Here is a 17,111-nt window from a genome sequence, read left to right as displayed (position 1 = left end):
GATTAATAATTTGGAAAAGGTCTAAAATGTCTTTAAAAAAAACTCAACTCGGCCAGAAAACTCTCCAGGTCTGCGATGCGGACCTGTCGTGGATCCTACTATTTCGTAAATTTCTTCAAAAATCTATCTTCGGATATACCGGTCCTAAAAATCTACTGAGACCATTTTCTAACAGGTTTTGACCCTCTGATCAATATTTCAAACTCGGATTTTCCAAAAAGATTAAGAATAACGTATTACATGAGCGGCCTATTTCCAAGGCATTTATTAAGGCACTTATGAGCATTTTGAGGGGTGTTACAGTTAATCAGCGAAGTCCAGTATCACAGATGTCAATGCAATGTAATATGATGATGCAATGATATTGTGGTACGGTGGAATCAAGGTTGTCATACAACCTGTCGTATACACCTGTCGAGCTAAGGCTTCTACACCAGGACCATGGGGGATTCGCAATCCATATACTGTATCACGTCTCGAAATCTCATCAACTTGCCACCTAGCTCGTGGTCAAGTATCAAAAGGTGCCACATTTTATTTCTCAAAAAGATTTTCACAATTCTCAACATCCCATGATCAATGTTGTAATGAATGAGGATGAATGCATCACAATACATATGGCATGAAAGCAATATTCTACTCAACATGTATACACAAGGTTCAAGTTCTCTCAACTCAACCTAAACATGATATTCACCCTCAATAGATAGCAATGGAGAGGAAATCCATCAAGTGTTCACCCCTATTAGAAAATGTTTTAGTACTCAAGTATGCTAAAAAACCCAACTCGGCCTCTTAGGCATGCATTTCAAGTCAAATAGTCTCCTCACGCCTCTCCCACAGGCAAACCATGAATTACATAATTTCAAAATAGATAAGGTAGCAAATAAGGCCCCCACACGGGTTACATAACACAAATAGGTTGCCACACGGGGCATCACAATGTAAATAAACCCCCACATGGGTATTGCAAAGTAAATTAATAGTCCCAATTTATACTACAACCTCATCCTAAAGTCTATAACATAAGAATGATTAATTACCCCATTCTTGTCTGAAAGAAGGATAGCCAAACCTACCTCAATTGTTGAAACCGCACTCAGACACTTCTACTGGACAAACACCCTTGAATTCAACATCTGAAATAATAACCCACTATCAAGAATAAAACATACATTTCACAAGAAGTCCAATGACACCCATATTGATCGGTTTCGAATTCGGGGGTAAAATAATCCAAAAATCAACTAATTTCGAAAAATGAGTAAATCTGAAATTTTATTGCAAAATCACATTCTACTAGAAATAAGGAACTCGTGGTTGAAAAATCCATAAAAATAGAGTAAAAATCGAATTAGAAATCACCATTTTTCTTAAATTCAAGTTATGAAAGAAACCAAGAATTTTGGAGTTTGAAACTAAAATTAGGAGTTGAAATCACCATATAATTAACGAAATGGAAGATTTTAGGTCAAAATCCATCTTACCCAATAATTTTCCTCGAAAACCTCTTCTCAAATTGCCTCCCCAAGCTTTAAAAACTCAAAATTGAAGAAAATGGAGGTTTTTCCAAATTAGCACTGTTCTGGCAACATTTAACCCTTCGCAATTGCAAGTCACTAACACTTGCGGTTCGAAGAGTACTAGACAGGGAGACCCATCGCGATCGCGGAGCCCACCTTGGTGACCGCGACTAACACTGATCCAACACATCGCGATCACGTGACCTAGTGTCGCGATCGCAATGAGTTAAATGACCTGCACCAGAAACCAGCTGAAACACAAACTCAAAGTCTCCAATCGTACCCTCGAAATCTGTTCGGAATCCCATACACACAAACCCTATGTGCACCCCTACTAAATTCAATGTTCCAAACTCAATGAAACCATCAAAATTCGAATTCGAGCCCTTCTTGACCCGAAACTCGATAAGTCGTAACTAAACTAACTTGAACCTCAAAAAGACCAAAATGCCCTCGAAACTTTCAAAAAAAATTAACGAAGCCTCTCTTAGGCCTAAAATCACCCATATAAACCAAAGGAATTATCAGAAATTCAATTTGAGTCTCCGAACTCGAATTGTTGACCAAAGTCAATCTTGGTCATTTAAAACCACACTTTCCAACTCAAGACCTTAAATCCACGTATCAACCCCAAATTTGATTCTGACAACTCTCTTAGACCAATTTTCATATTTTGAAACTGATGGAACTGACGAAATTCCGTTTCTAGATTCGTAACTCCAGTTGATACCGAAAATCACTTTTGAGCCGCTTAAACCTCTAAAACTCAAAAACTCACTCAAATCACAACCTTTTAAAAATTTACCAAAACCAACCACGCAAACCAATCAATTAACACCCGGGGAAACTAACGAGAGGGGTAAAATAATAATTTCTCAAGAATTTCCAAAAATGGCCCTTAAGGTCATTACAAGAATAAGGCAAGAAATGTAGATGAAGGAGAAAACTTTTCTTCTATTCAAGTGTCTTCAAGTGTCCTTTATAAATAGTGAATGACAATTCTATTTATAGGTTAAAAAATTACTCCAAAAGTCACTAGATTAAATGCCCAAATTAATGGATACATTCTTATCCAAAATAGTTCATAGAACCTAGAAAATATACATACATAAATATAAGAAGTTCATGCATTAACTAAATAGACAATCCACACATTCAATGAATTTATAACAAGAAATTATTTTTAAGTGGTTATTCAAATGATATTATAAACAGAGTCCTAGATTTATGAGCCCGTTTGGATGGGCTTAAAATATGTATGAAGTGCTTTTAGAACTTTGAAGTGCTGAAAGTTATTTTTATAAATAAGCAGTTGAGTGTTTGGATAAAAGTGCTTAAATGAGGAAAATGATGTGAATTTTAGGGTTAAAAGAATAAAAAGGGTAGTTTGAGAATTTAGTTAAAATATAAGGGATATAAAAGTAATTTTCATTGTCAAAGAAAATAACTTTAAGTACTTAGAAAAAAAAAGTTAGGAATCCTAACTTTTCATTTTTGACCGACTTTAAGAACTTTATGGCTTAAAATTAGCATTAGACAAACACGTTCAAAAACTAAAAAGGGGTACCTGAGCTTCAAGCAAAGAAGGCGGGGACCTCGGGCCTTCGCAAAGTCAACGGTCTCACCGGGAACTAGACAAGCACCTAGATGTAAATTCTCAGGCCCTAGCCCGAAATTCTTACTTCATTCATCACAGTTCCAGGCCCGTAGGAATGGCTTTCTCCTTCTCCAATTGTCGGGAGAGGTTTCCGCTCCGGTCGTCCGGAATTTTTTTTCGTAAAAAAGAAAGTAAAAAACAAGTGAGGAACCCTGGAAATAAAATGTTTGTTCCGATAACGGAAAAGTTTATCCCTCTGATCTTAGTCGCTTCCCCCTTTCCTTCACCACCAGCTGGAGCACAGTCTTCGCCGGTCTCAAGGTTATCAACAAGACAAGCCCAATAACGTGGCTACGAGCTCTTTCCTTACTCAGACCCCAAGCGGGCAGGGTGACAAGACTTTGATGCAGGGTTCGGCATGGTCTTTGAGTACAAGCCTGGGAGGACCAATTTGCCGACGCACTAAGTCGAAGGGCCGAGTTGGCATCCAACAAGTTCGAATTAGAATAGATAGCATCCATGAGGGGCCGTCCCCGAACGCATAAGATAGAAAAAGGACCCCGTAGCCCAGACCCTGCTGAAAAACGTGAGCGAATAAGTCATCCTCTTTTTTATCGAAAAAAAAGAAAAAGAAATTGAGTGCTATTATCTGTGACGCGAAAGTAGCAAGCCAAAGTTTGACACCAAGCAACGAAGCTCTTTCTCTAAAAGAATTTTCATAAATTCTTTTATAATAAGAGTTTGTCATTAACCAGTTTTAGGGTTAACCAAAAGAAAAATAGGCAGCCCATCCAAACAGACTCTATATATGTTTGGTACCAAAAAGGCACACCAAATTCCACTTTAACACTCCAATTGTTTATACCCATTTCTTCTATAATACTCCATCCATTTCAATTTATCTATTTAATTTTGACTTAACACACACAAAAAAAAAACTTTGAATATTATAATCTTAAATTAAAAATATACAAAATGTACTAAAACATCCTTTAGTATTGTGGTCTTGAACATATGTGTTAAAAGTTAAAATTAAAGAGTTGACATAAAGAAAAAGAAATGTTCGATTTTAAATAGACTTGAAAGAAAAGTAAGATAACCAAATGGAAACAAGGGAGTAGCAATTTACAGTACTATTTTTTTTTTGTTCCAAAGCAAAATAAACACACTTGCTCCTGCCTTGCTGTGTAATAAGGAAAATAATTGATACAAGAAGTCATATAATGGAACAGATAAATGCAGCACTTGACTGCTCCAATATTAGGTCTACACTATGCTATGAAGGATATAATTACAGGAAAAAAATCAATGAATGTCCAAAATTTATAAGAAGATGAAGTTATGCAACCTAATGGCAGCCATATTAAAGCATGGTGAACATGGCTGCAAACATGCATGCTTCCTGCAACATTTACAGTTCAAGGACACTGAAGTAAGCAACTTCAGGTTTGCCAGAGTATTCTTGTTCAAGTACACGACAGATGTTTCAGCCGGGAGAGAAGAAGCCAGACGTATAGCAGAGCACCAGCAGCTCTCCAAAGCAATTGATTGCACACATGAAATTCTGCATACAAAAGTAGCTGATCTAAGTTTTACCAAACTAGGATAGAGTATAGCAAGTAACTATCTTTGGCTGACATCAATTCATTCAGTCAGCTACAAAGGTTAAAGTAAGCAATTTTTCATGCAACCTATAACTAGTGAAGTCATAAAATGGGTCCCTTTATCGGCCTAAAGGTCTATTCTTTTACCTTTCTTTATTAATCGTAATAACAGAATGAATTAAGAAACATATAGCACCAGCTTTATTGTAAGGAAGACATGTCATAAATCTCACCATATGAAATATAAATCTCACCATATGAAATCTAAAGTTTCAGTTTAATCCTTTCAGACCACTTGAAAATACCCGAGTACACTTGATCTCCCCCCAGGTCTTCTCCAGTAGCCCCAGCAGCTACTCTAATGATATCTTCAATAAGTGCAAAATTTCCCATTATATCAACATGAGCACCACTTTGCGTTCCCCTGCCCTCTAAAAGATTAGCTGGAGGGGCGTGATTGTACTCTCTTATAAATGTACGGATGCCTGATGGATTGAATCGGGTCTTTCCTCTCCACCCTTTCACACACATGTAACCTGCACTTAGAATAGGTACGGTCTCATCCCCATCAATATGAAAGACACCGCCTTTCAAGCAAGGACTTTCGCTTCCACCCTCGGCCGAAGTGTCTATCTGGAAAGGAATATAGCAATCTCCAGCAGGACTTAGTTTGTAGACATATGCTCTTTCAGTTGGAATTCCAACTCCATACATTGAGAAGATCTCCATCCCTGGTGCATTGGGCAATCTGTAAATGGAACATCTCAGTGAGAACTAGCTAGAAATATGCCAAATATATTGCTGTAAGCCTGTAACACATAATGAACCAAGTCAAGAAAGATGGAGGATCATATTTTGCAATATCTGCTATGAACAATTTCATGCAAAGGAAGAAGTTAACAAGATGAACCATATTCCAAAAAAATGTTTGCAGCCCCTAGAACCCTGAAATTTCACCTTTTATTTCCATGTTGTACAACAGAACATTGGTGGAGAGGTCTGAGTCTCAGAAGTGTCTATTTGCGTACAATAGACTTAAGAGAGTCAAGAAGATAAAGAGAAGAGCTGTCCTAAGAGCATGGACATAGATCAAAGAATACTTTTATAGAACAATATAGAAGCTTACTTTGTTTCCAGGGGATTTGACCAATATTTGTAGTGTTCATATTTTTTGTCATCCAGATCATCAGCAATTCCATATGAAAAATGAGCACTACCACGCTTCATCAACTTTGGTGCAACAAAATGAAGAAGATCCAAAACAGATCCAGCTGTGTAAACTTTGTAATCTGCAACAGCTTTGACACCTCCAATACCCATATCATGGTACTCAGTCCACGCATCACGGCAAGTGGAATTGGCACGACTTTTACCTTTAAGAGCATCCTGGATAGGACCGAACAATGGAAGGGGCAAGTTAGAACTTTTTTTTTTTTAAGAAAGCTAAAACCAGAAAGTAAAAATGCAACTTCCTGAATAGTTTTCTGATAACCTTGTCCATGTGCAAGTTTAAACAAACAGTAGTAGACACAAACATGTAGGTGTCGTTTTCCCAACAAAACAAACTAGTAAAGACATTAAGCATATATGGAAACATGAGAAACTGATTTGTGGATAGTGGAGTACCTCAAAACTGGATGGAGTATTGGAATATTTTTTAATGCTAGTATTGGAATAACTGTTAATTCATGGTAATTTGCAATACCATGTGTAATACTAGCCTCTTCAGGTTCAGAATGCATTATGTATTAAGACCACTTTAACCTGCAGCAGGATGTGCCAAATAATTTCTGCATTTTTTCCTTATTTGGACACAGTGACGGTAGAGAGTTTAAATGAAGGGTAGCAGTGCACTTAACATGTAAGTAACTCTAATGAATGATTTAATTGCTTATGTCTTCTGAAAGCTAATCAAATGACCAATTTCACACTGAAAGACAAATAACTATCCCGATCTCCCTATAACAGCACCAAGCACAAAATATGTCATCCACCAGTGAGAGATGACTACCAGGAGATGTCCTACTTACAAAAAAAAAAAAGGAAAAAAGTACTACCAGGAGATGTCTTATCTGACAACTCATTGTAGACTTAAGGAATAAACAACACTAGTCAATGGATCTCAAATTACAAAAATGTGGCACCAATTTAATAACGAACCACTGATAGTACTTTAAAATCTACTTTTAGACAGTTTAAAGTGCTGTTGACTTCTTTGTCTCACTTTTCCCTTTGGATTGGAAATTGTACGACTACTAATTACTTATCAAAGGAGTGAAAAACAAACCATGCAATCATTTATAAGACTGATGCAAGAATACGTGAGGGATTCATTAGCCTATAGTAGTAGATGTTCTATTGCTGCTTTGGCTACTTGATCGTTAATTATGGGAGATTTTGAGCTTCAGTGGATATTGGACACGTCAAAACAGAAAAAGATTCTGAATAGGCAATAGAACAAAAAGTTCACGGTTGGTTTTCTTAGAAATGTGCAGAGAGATGCAGAATATACCAGTCTGCAGGAGAGAATTCATATAAAAACAATGAAACTCAATTCAGAAAATCCATATTAACTTGAAAGAACTCAGAGATACTTAGGGGTCGTTTGGTGTGAAGGATAACACCAAATAATCCCAGGATTAAATTATAGTGGCACTTAAGTTGGTGTTTGGTTGGCAAGTCCGGGATAAGATTAATAAATAGTACCGGGATAAGTTATCCCTCTTTTTGGGTGGTGTACTATTCCCGGGATAAAATAGGTAAATGACAAAGATACCCCTTTAAATATTTTTTTATACCTCACTTTTCACATTCATATATATTTACATTATTTTTAATACCATTTATAACAACATTCACTCCTTATTTTTATGATAATTCTTCATATTTTTTCTATTAAAAAATTACACTATATAATATAATCTTTATTTATAAATTTATTTGACTAATTCTTATGTTTATTTATATTTTGATTTCTCATAATCCTTTTTTACTGTAACAAACTTAAAATGAAAATTCTATTTTTAAATTTAATAAGAAGAAAGTTTTATTTTTAAATACATAAAGACATCATGGAAATGCACGCATAAAAATATGTAAGGTAAAGAAGATGAAAGCTTTATTTTAAGAATGAATATTGAATAACTAAAACTTGCAAAGAAAATATAAAAAACTAAATAAAGTGAAGGGTATTTTTGTAAACAAACAACATATTCTTAAAATTTATGCAATGCATATTATTTTGAATACAACAAACCAAACACTCAATAAGAAATAATCTCATCATAACTTATCTCATCATAACTAATCTCAACATAACTTATCCCATCATAACTTGTATTCAAACCAAACGACCCCTTAGAGTTAGGATTAGCAGTAAACAGTAAGGAAAACAACTATGACCTGTCTTTTGAGATAATTAAAGAAAAATATTAAACACCAAATGAAAGATCCATCAATCAGACATCCTGCAAATTTCCTACAGAAAAGTAAACTGGCTTTTAACTCTAAAAATTTGATAGAATCAACAGAACTGAGCAATGAACCAGTTCAGAATTTAAACTGTAACAGAAGTAGGGAATTAGAATCATCACAAAACATTCCAACTTCTTCCTTCCTTTTTTATTTTTGGATAAGGTATCATAAAACTTTCCAACTTGAGATTCATATGAAAGAGAAGATGTTCTCTTCTTATTCCATTTCTGTCACATGTCACCAGGCCTTTCCCATTCTCTACATTAGAAAGTAGAGAAAAGGATACATATTCACTACATATGGGAAGCTGATACAAAAAAGATTATTTGTATATTTAACACATTTGTGACAGCCTATAGGTACCCTTTTTTTTTTGTCGGCACATGAGGGTTTAGGTCTAAGAATCTGTCCACACATTGGTTTAATGGGTCATAATGTAATTTAAGAACATGAAAATTCAAATAAGTTTTTACCCTAATGATAGTAGTTAGTGAAAATCCAAAATTCAAGTAAGAACGTTACTCTGAAGTCAATCCTCTCAATCTCTGATGAGTGCAAGTCAGCCACATGCTTCCCAAACGATATTATTCTTCCGTACTTCACACGAGTAGCATTAACCGACCTTTTTGTCCTGTCACTCTCTGCTGCCAGGGTGCTATTGCTCTTTGACTTCTTTTCATTACACTCATACCCTTCTTCTGGGGACCAATCCAGTCCGCCCCATATTGTGTCCCCACCTTTAGGTATCATTGACATTGTTGAATCCCATGTACGAGTCATTCGCATTACATGTTGTAAAGTTTGAAAGTTGAACATTTCACTTTCCAAAAAACTTGGGGCCATTGACCTGCAGAAGGGGCAATTTCTACTTTAGCTCAAGAAGCCTCTCACAGATGAACAAAAGGCTGGAGACTCCAGGTTAGGCAGCACTGGTAACATGTCTCTTGCACACAGCAAAAGAACTACTTGTGCAAGCAATCACTGTTTTGCATGTGCACTATACATTCCCTTGAGAAAAAGATGCAAACACACTCACTAGAAGAGATAAGATGATCAAAAGTACAGAGCTTCAGAATAGTATCATAGAGAAAATTAACTAAATTTGTTAAGGGTACAAAAGGATTAACATCTTTTCTTCATTGTGCTCTTAACACTACGGGCAAGATTGTGGTACATCTTACTCTAGTAAAGCGAAGTCGTGATATACAATCTCACAGGTGATTATCAGCAAGAAGGAGCAAGAAAACATTACTCTAAAACATACGTTTAGTAGCTTTTGTACTTATTGGAGCACACATTTTATTTTCCATCTCTTGTGCATTCTATCCCTCTCACCCTCCAATTATACTGAAAAAAGAAATAGAAAAAGCAAAGATTTTCTTCATTAAAATCTAGCGGCAGCAGCACATTGTGAAGACCAACAACACCTTCTTTTACAACTATGACAAAAGACAACCGCAACAGTGATTGATTCAGACAAAGGAAGTACTCCTTATCAAGAAAGAAGCTAGTAAGTAGCATGAGGAAGAACCTAACAAGAGAAACTGAGAAGTTGAAGTGGATTTTTACACAGTATATTCCTTGTTAGACCCTTTATAGACATCTGAAGTATGGCCATGTGAATTTTATTCATTGGTATAGTTTACCTGATTGCAGATAGAAAAACATCACCAACAGGAAAAGATAAAGATCCTTTCTGAACCCCAAAATATAATGATAAGCTATTTTTCCTAAAAATGAGAAGATAGAAGCCAAAACTATTAGGACCTTGGTGTTGGGAACTTGTTCATAGTAGTATAAGAATTGCATGTTATGGACAATTTATCTTTCAGTGAGCGTCAAGAACCACATAGAAAGGCGGAGCCAAGATGTCAAATTTATGAGTTTTGGATTTTAGTACGATGAAATGCTAATAACGGGATACCAAATTTACTATTTGTACACATTTAGCGTATTTCTTACACTAATACACTGGTTGAGCAAAAGCTACTGGGTTCGGCTGAACTTGTGTCCAGGTTTTTATCTCAACTATTCGATATCTCAAAAGAAGAAAGTGAAAGGAGCTCTACATAATTACTGTTATTTTAATAGAAAGCAAACTATTCATTGAAGAGAAAGAAACCTGGCAGCAGCAATATCCTTGGCTTCAGCTGAGAATAATCCTGAGACTGCTTTTGGTACACCCAAAAAAGGTCCTCCAATGTTCATTATTGCTTTTAAATGTTTAGCACACCAGTCTGATCCACCTCCTCCACCCATTGGAGCTGGCGCCTCTACCCATTTCATGAAATGCAAGAAGTATAGAACACCCATTGAGTGCGGAATTATAACCACCTTTTTCCCACCACTCGAAGCCACCATGAGTTCTATGTTACTTTTAATCCTGCTTAGAGTTTGATCTCGCACCTACAGATTTTGAGAAAAAAAATGATGAGTTATGATTTTGCAATGGTAGTCTCTAGACGTGCAGATGCACATATTTTGTAACTCGGGTCAGATACTAGAAAGAAACATAGACTAGCAAATTATAAAACACCAGAATGACAACGAAAACTGTACATGTGCTGCTTTCAGAATCATAGTACCTCAGTGTTCTGAAATGAGATCCTCCAATCATAGGCAGCCATATACATGTTTTTCTCCTCATATCCAATGCGAGCCAAATTGGCAATTAAAACAGCCCAAACAAAATAACCTGGAGCAAAGTAATCAGCTGCAACAAGCCCAGAGACGGGCCTAATCCTTATACCAGAAGGATCCAATCCAGTTTCATTATCAAGTGACATATGCTCCACCCAGCAAAGGGGTCTACATTTTATTTCGACAAAGAGAAAGTGCTTTGTTATGCATTGTAAGCAAAAATGTAGAAGCAGAAGATTCAGACACAAGTCAATTGATCTTAATCCACTATTAGTTACAACTTTCAAGAGGAAATATATAAAAAGGAAGCATAACTCAGTCCCCTACCACCAAACCTTACTTTAGTTTCCACATTAGCCTACTCTACCAAATGGCTATTGTTTGAAAATTTTCAAAAACAACGTTAGAAAATACTACTTGCAGAACGCAAAATCCGAGTTTGCAGAATCTATTTTTGAATAAATGCCATATATCCCACCAGCCTAATATCCACTATTTTTTTTTGTTGTTGTTGTTTTTGAGTGAAAACCAAACAAAAAGAAGGGTAAAGGAAAGAGATAGAAAAAAAGAGCCAACTATAGTCACAAGGAATTGTCGAAAAAAAGTAGTAAAGAATGAATCTTTTCAGCTTTCGGAACTTTTCCATTAACAACTAAGAACACCTTACTCACGTATAAATCCATTGATAGAATCACTGTGTAGTAGTACTAACCTTTTGTACAATTCACCAAAAGTACCACCCCAGAGCCTCTTCCTAAACAAACCTTCAGCACATTGATGTCCTTCCCACAACTCAAGTCCACCAGTCACAATCCCAGGTACAAATACCACTGGATGCTTAGCCCTTAACCCTTCCTTAGCCAATTTGACTCCTGGTGGATCCGGCAATGGCCCTGTTATCGCCTCCGTCACATACTGCGGAAAGGATGCCGGCATTGCGTTGTAAAGAAACAACAAAAACCACCATATTGAACATATACAACCAACAAACCAACAACAACCATCCACACAACTCCATCTCCTACTCCTCCTTAACCTCCTGGAACCTCCATTACTACTCTTCTCCTCCTTAAATTCTTCATATTCCGGCTCTGAATCCGATGTTTTCTTGTTTTCTGTGCCCTTCCTACGCCTTAGTATTGACATGTAGTAGTACAGCTGAATAAATATTCAGTATTCAGATGAGTAATAATTACTCATCAAAACTTATTGGGTGCTTTTAATGAGCTTATTTATTCACTTCTCAGCTAATCAAATCTCAAGACTCAAACCCTAGCTCTGCAAATACCCTTGTATTGTCAGAGCAAATAATATATTAAGAAAAAAAATACAGTTTCTATAAATACAACAACAAAAAAAAAAAAAAGAGTACAATTCCCCTTTATTCAAACTAGTGTTTTTGTATGAATATATTTTTGTATATATACAAAGGGAGGTTGGGGTTGGCGTGGGGTAGAGGAGGGTGATCGGAGCCAGGGGAGGGATGGAAGCGGAGAAAACTATAGAAGGTGGAAGAGAATGGAGGTGGGGTCCTTAAATGACACGTGGACATTCCTGATGCTCTTTGGTATTAAGTCTCAGCCGTTCATCGAATCGGTGAGGTCAAGTTATGATTATTTACGGTGCTTGATGGCTTTTAAAATTCAAAGGAAAGGCAAGAGGGGTGCACGTTAAATATACTCAAATTATGCAAATCATTACTTACTCATGCTATACTCCCTTCACCTCCATATTAATAAACACTTTTAATTTTACAGTAACTAAGAAATTATTAATATATTAGAAAATTTTATCATTTGTTTATATCAATGTAATATATATAAAATAGAAAAATAGTTAATATTGAAAATTGTTTATATTCAAAAGGATTATAAGGATAAAATAGAAAAAAATTAATTAATTCTATTTTGATTTAAAAAGTGATCAAATAATACGGAACAAACATTTTTGATAAAATGCTCATATAATATGGAACGGAGAGAGTAATATATATCTTTTCCGTACTTCTTTTACTCATCTATTATTCTAAAACTATATATTTTATTTGTTATTTTTAATATGTCAAAAAATATTAATTATTTTTTTATATATTTTAATCTTAACATTAATTTCTTATTTTTCAAATCAATTTTTAAGATTTTGAGAGATAGAAAGAAATATTAAATATTAATTAATAAAAAATAATTTAGTAAAATAGATAAATTAATTATTATTTTTTAAAAAAATGAATGTGTTAAATTCAAATATGATAAGTAAAAATTAATGGAAGAGATTATTATATTTAAATATTGGTGTGAGGAAGATATGGGGCACAACCTCTGTGACTATTCAAAATATTGGTACTCTCTGCTTAAATAGTTTAGGCTAAAGTTGTAATCTTTTTGATTAAACGTTGAATTTCTTAAATTAATTTATTTTATTTTGTTTTGTTTAATAATATTTGATGCAACACAAGTTATTAGTTATTAATTTGATTTATTTAATGCTAACATTTTTATAGCGATGGTTTCTATGTTAACTAATTTTGCGTAGTTCTAGCATAAATATCAAATTATTTTTATTTACCAAAACGTAACAAAGTTTATTTAATAAATTTGAACCAATAGGAAAGCATAACAATTGAAACATACTTAGAATGGAAACAAAAAATATATATGTTACCGATTTAAGTCTGACCATAAATAATAAATATTTAATTATTTACAAATATTAAAATTTAATATTGTAAATAATGATCTAATAACTTTATTTACTAAAACTTCCGTATTTGATACATTAGCAAAATATTGAAAAACTTATATTGAGATTCTTATTCATAAAATATTAAGTTTTTATTTGAACGTAGAATTCCATTTTTAAACGCCATTTCTTGTTTTCGATACTTTTGGGATATTGTCCAAACAACGGCTATTCTTGTTGTTTTTGTTGTGTATTTTTCCCGATTTTAATTTTAACATTTTTATTTTTTCTTAGATTTGTGTGGAGAGTTTTAGATGAGTGACGTATAGTTTGTCAAATCTCAATATGGTTGGCTTTGAAATTCGGAATCTTTTTCATCACTTCCAATCAAAAGCGGTTTGACGGTTTCATTATATTAGTCAAGTAAAAAATTAATTTAAATAATGAAAGTTTTAAATATATTTTTCAAAACTTATCTCTGAAAAACAATTCAAAAATTTAAAAATGTGATTATTATAAATACTTAACTGTTGAAATTTTGTTGGACACCATTGTCTGCTGATAATTTAAATTTTATTTTATAATAATAAAATAAAATTTTATTTCGATCAAATAATTCTCTCACATAAATTTCTTACACTCATTTTTTAGTGATTCTCTTGTTTTTTACTCACTCACTTGTTGCTTGTGTACTTGCTTGCTTATAACTCATACGATCACTTTCGATCTAATAATTCTTTCACATAAGTTTCTTACATTCACTCTCTAGTAACTTCTCTCTTATTTTTCACTTGTACTTGCTTATAGGTGATAATAATAGAGGATCTAGAATATTTTTTCAAACTATTTAATTTTAAAACTATCATTTCTAGAAGGGACTATCGACAAATAGAAGTATAAAAGATTTCAAGGTATTATACTTATCAAGAAGCAACTTTTGATGCTACTGGAATTATGTACCCTTACAATTGCGAATCTATTCTTTCTTTTTGATTTGATTTGAATCATATAATAAAAATTTTGACTTCTCACGGCTTTAAATCGAGGCAAATTTTGAATACTAGATATGACCTCAAAATAACATGGGAGCAAGGTCGGTTAGTAAGACGATGGGGGATAAGCTTCATCGTCGAGAGGGAAAGAGCCCGGATCACTAGCTAAGGCCCCTAAATGATCGCTCAGTGATAAAGGAGGTAGGAGTACAGTGACAGCCAGGATGTTGAGGTAATACACACTTGTAAAAAAAAAATTAGAATATAAATTAATTATCTTTTTCCACTTTTACTTTTATAGTTATCCTCAAACTATATTTTAAAATATACATAATTCAAAGTAAAATCGTAAATATATACAATTAACTCTCTTGAAATTATCACATCAAGGATATAAATGAGAAGCAGACATTTAAGATTGACACAAAATTTTATTTAAACATTTCAATTAAAATTTCTATATTTTTTAAACCTTTATAATAGAGTTCAAAAGTGTCATTTGTTATTTTTCATTGACTTGACAAATTGTGTGAATTTTATACCAAAGAAGAAGTATGTTTCCTCGATCTTTTCACATGCTTACTGTTATGTTGGAAAAAGAAGGTTTAAAATTAATTTCAAATTTATAGAGAAAAAATCATTTTTTGAAAAAGAGGAGTCGCCACTTAATTTTTAAAGAAATGAAGAAAACTTAATTTAAAAGACCTTAACAGATTTAAGCCTTAAAATTAGAGAAAATGGGTAAGGGTTCAAATTTCTACTTTGAGAAGGTGTTAGCACTCAAAATGGCCGCTATGGCCGATAACGTGCGGTTATCCGACGATTTGAAAAGTATTTGACTAACTTTGGGAAAATTAATTGTAAGTAGTAAAGATAAATATATTTATTTAAGCAATAAATCAACTTGAAATATTTGAGATAATTTATCAAGTAAATATACTCTATTAAATGACTAAGTAAATAAATTTTAAATATGTTTAAAGAGAAGTGGTAGATCTAATGTATTTTAATAAAATTAAAAATGATTAAGACTTTGATTAAATAAGAAAAATTATTTGAGTTATTTAGGGAAAAATTAATTTAGAAAAAGACACTTTAAACTCAATTGATTTGAAAGAACATCAACTTAAAAAAAAACTTTAAAATAATTTGGAAGAAAATTTCATTTGTTGAAATGTCTAACTAAAAGGAAAACACTTGAACAAAGTCATTATTTTTTAGAGAAAATTAACACAAAAATTGTTTCTCTTTTAAGAGGAGTTCGATTAAGTCAAATCAAACTAAAATTAACATCTAAGCAAGTATAGACAAACATAAATAAATTAAATTATTACAACCCAAATAAATAGAATAGCAATATAAACAAAACTAAAATTCGGCTCAATACTTAATTTTTATACACCTGGACTAAGATGTTGGGTCATCTGTATTTTTGGCCTTTTGTTACACCCCGTACTTTGGTACCTTAGAATGCTTCTTAAGCTTCTCAAGTTTCTGGAAAGGCTCTTAAGTTTCTTAACAGTCGTTATGTGAGTTGGATAGTCAATAATGTTATCAAATAACTCCAAGGAAAGGAGAACGAAATGCTTCATAATAAGGAAGATTGGAAATAAGGTTATAAAAATTCAAAAGGAGTTGGAGGCCGAGAAATGAGTCGTAGGACTCGATTGACTCGCGTAAACTACCAACTTGGAGGTCTTACATACTAAGCTACTTGAGTATACGTCGAGCTTAAGTAGCAAGGAATACATAGGCTCTTGAAGTAAGACGAGATTACGAGCTCATGAAAGAGAAATAAGGAAACGACGCACCTACTCGAAGCAAGCAGGTGATGCACCTACTTGGACAAGCAGGTGATGCACCTACTTAGGGTCAAGTAGGTGATGCAGCAGCTTAGGGTGGACCCCACTGCCACATGGTAGCATGTGATTGGCCGAATAAGTTGAGGTGGCACCCTAGGAGGCTGCCACGTGGCAGCTTCTAAAGAGATATATATACATGTGTAATATGACTTATACTTCAGTTCTTTATCCAAACTTCAGCCAAGAGCAAGGAGAGAAACGTAGAGAGAAAACAGAGGCAGCCACGGGTTGCTCCAATTTAAGGTAAGACTTCCGATTTCGTTTCGTGAATTAATTATTTAAGGTATCCCACGGCTACAAGACGGGGTTTAATAGCGTAAAATTACTATTTCGGGCAGCAAAGAAGGGACACGAACAGTCCGCAACTTTCAGCATGATAAGGAGTTTCTGAAGTTAATTTTCAGCAAGTTTGGGAAGCCGTTTGTTAAGGTACGACTTGGTGATATTCTCCCACATTTTGGTAAGGTTTGTACATGATATGAAGGTGTTAATAATGTAAAATCATGGCTTTTAGCAGAACCAAACGGATAACAAGCAGTCCGCACAATTTCAGCAAGTTTGAAGAAGTTCCGAGGTGCGATTTGGTGAATTTTGACCAATTTCGGGTGAGGTAAGGTCTTCCCTTCTAATTTGAAGTTTATGGTGTTGTTATAAGGTTTATTAAATACCTTTTAGTCTGTTGGAAGTTTAATAAAATCATGGAAATGCTCGACGATAGACACAATCGAAATTGAAGTCGT

The 17,111-nt window shown here is 34.2% G+C and overlaps 1 protein-coding gene across 2 annotated transcripts; it reads right to left on the bottom strand.

Annotated features, from left to right (window-relative positions):
- Window positions 1–4,308: 4,308 nt before the first annotated feature.
- LOC129893309 (phospholipid:diacylglycerol acyltransferase 1-like) lies at window positions 4,309–12,514 on the bottom strand. Of its 2 annotated transcripts, none has more exons than XM_055968821.1 (7): window positions 11,551–12,514; window positions 10,784–11,006; window positions 10,321–10,604; window positions 8,721–9,045; window positions 5,851–6,110; window positions 4,958–5,472; window positions 4,309–4,684 (listed from the first exon to the last, which is right to left on the bottom strand). In XM_055968821.1, the coding sequence occupies exons 1-6, from the start codon at window positions 11,982–11,984 to the stop codon at window positions 4,989–4,991; spliced, it is 2,010 nt and encodes a 669-aa protein (XP_055824796.1). In that variant the 5' UTR covers window positions 11,985–12,514; the 3' UTR covers window positions 4,309–4,684; window positions 4,958–4,988. The 2 variants fall into 2 exon arrangements, with proteins under 2 accessions (XP_055824796.1, XP_055824795.1); XM_055968820.1 differs by having other exon boundaries at window positions 4,979–5,472.
- Window positions 12,515–17,111: the final 4,597 nt, after the last annotated feature.

This window comes from Solanum dulcamara, chromosome 6, assembly GCF_947179165.1.
Source record: "Solanum dulcamara chromosome 6, daSolDulc1.2, whole genome shotgun sequence".
Classification (NCBI taxonomy): Eukaryota; Viridiplantae; Streptophyta; class Magnoliopsida; order Solanales; family Solanaceae; genus Solanum; species Solanum dulcamara.
Note: the sequence above shows the minus strand (reverse complement) of the source record. Positions and strands in the feature narration are given on the sequence as shown.

Bases quoted from the DNA above. Each gene is read 5' to 3' on its own strand.
- LOC129893309 (XM_055968821.1), bottom strand. From the start codon at position 11,984: ATGTCAATACTAAGGCGTAGGAAGGGCACAGAAAACAAGAAAACATCG. The intron at 11,007-11,550 runs GTTAGTACTACT...AATAAAATGTAG, and splicing joins TTTGGTGAATTGTACAAAAG to ACCCCTTTGCTGGGTGGAGC. The intron at 10,605-10,783 runs GTACTATGATTC...CAAAATCTGTAG, and splicing joins TCTCATTTCAGAACACTGAG to GTGCGAGATCAAACTCTAAG.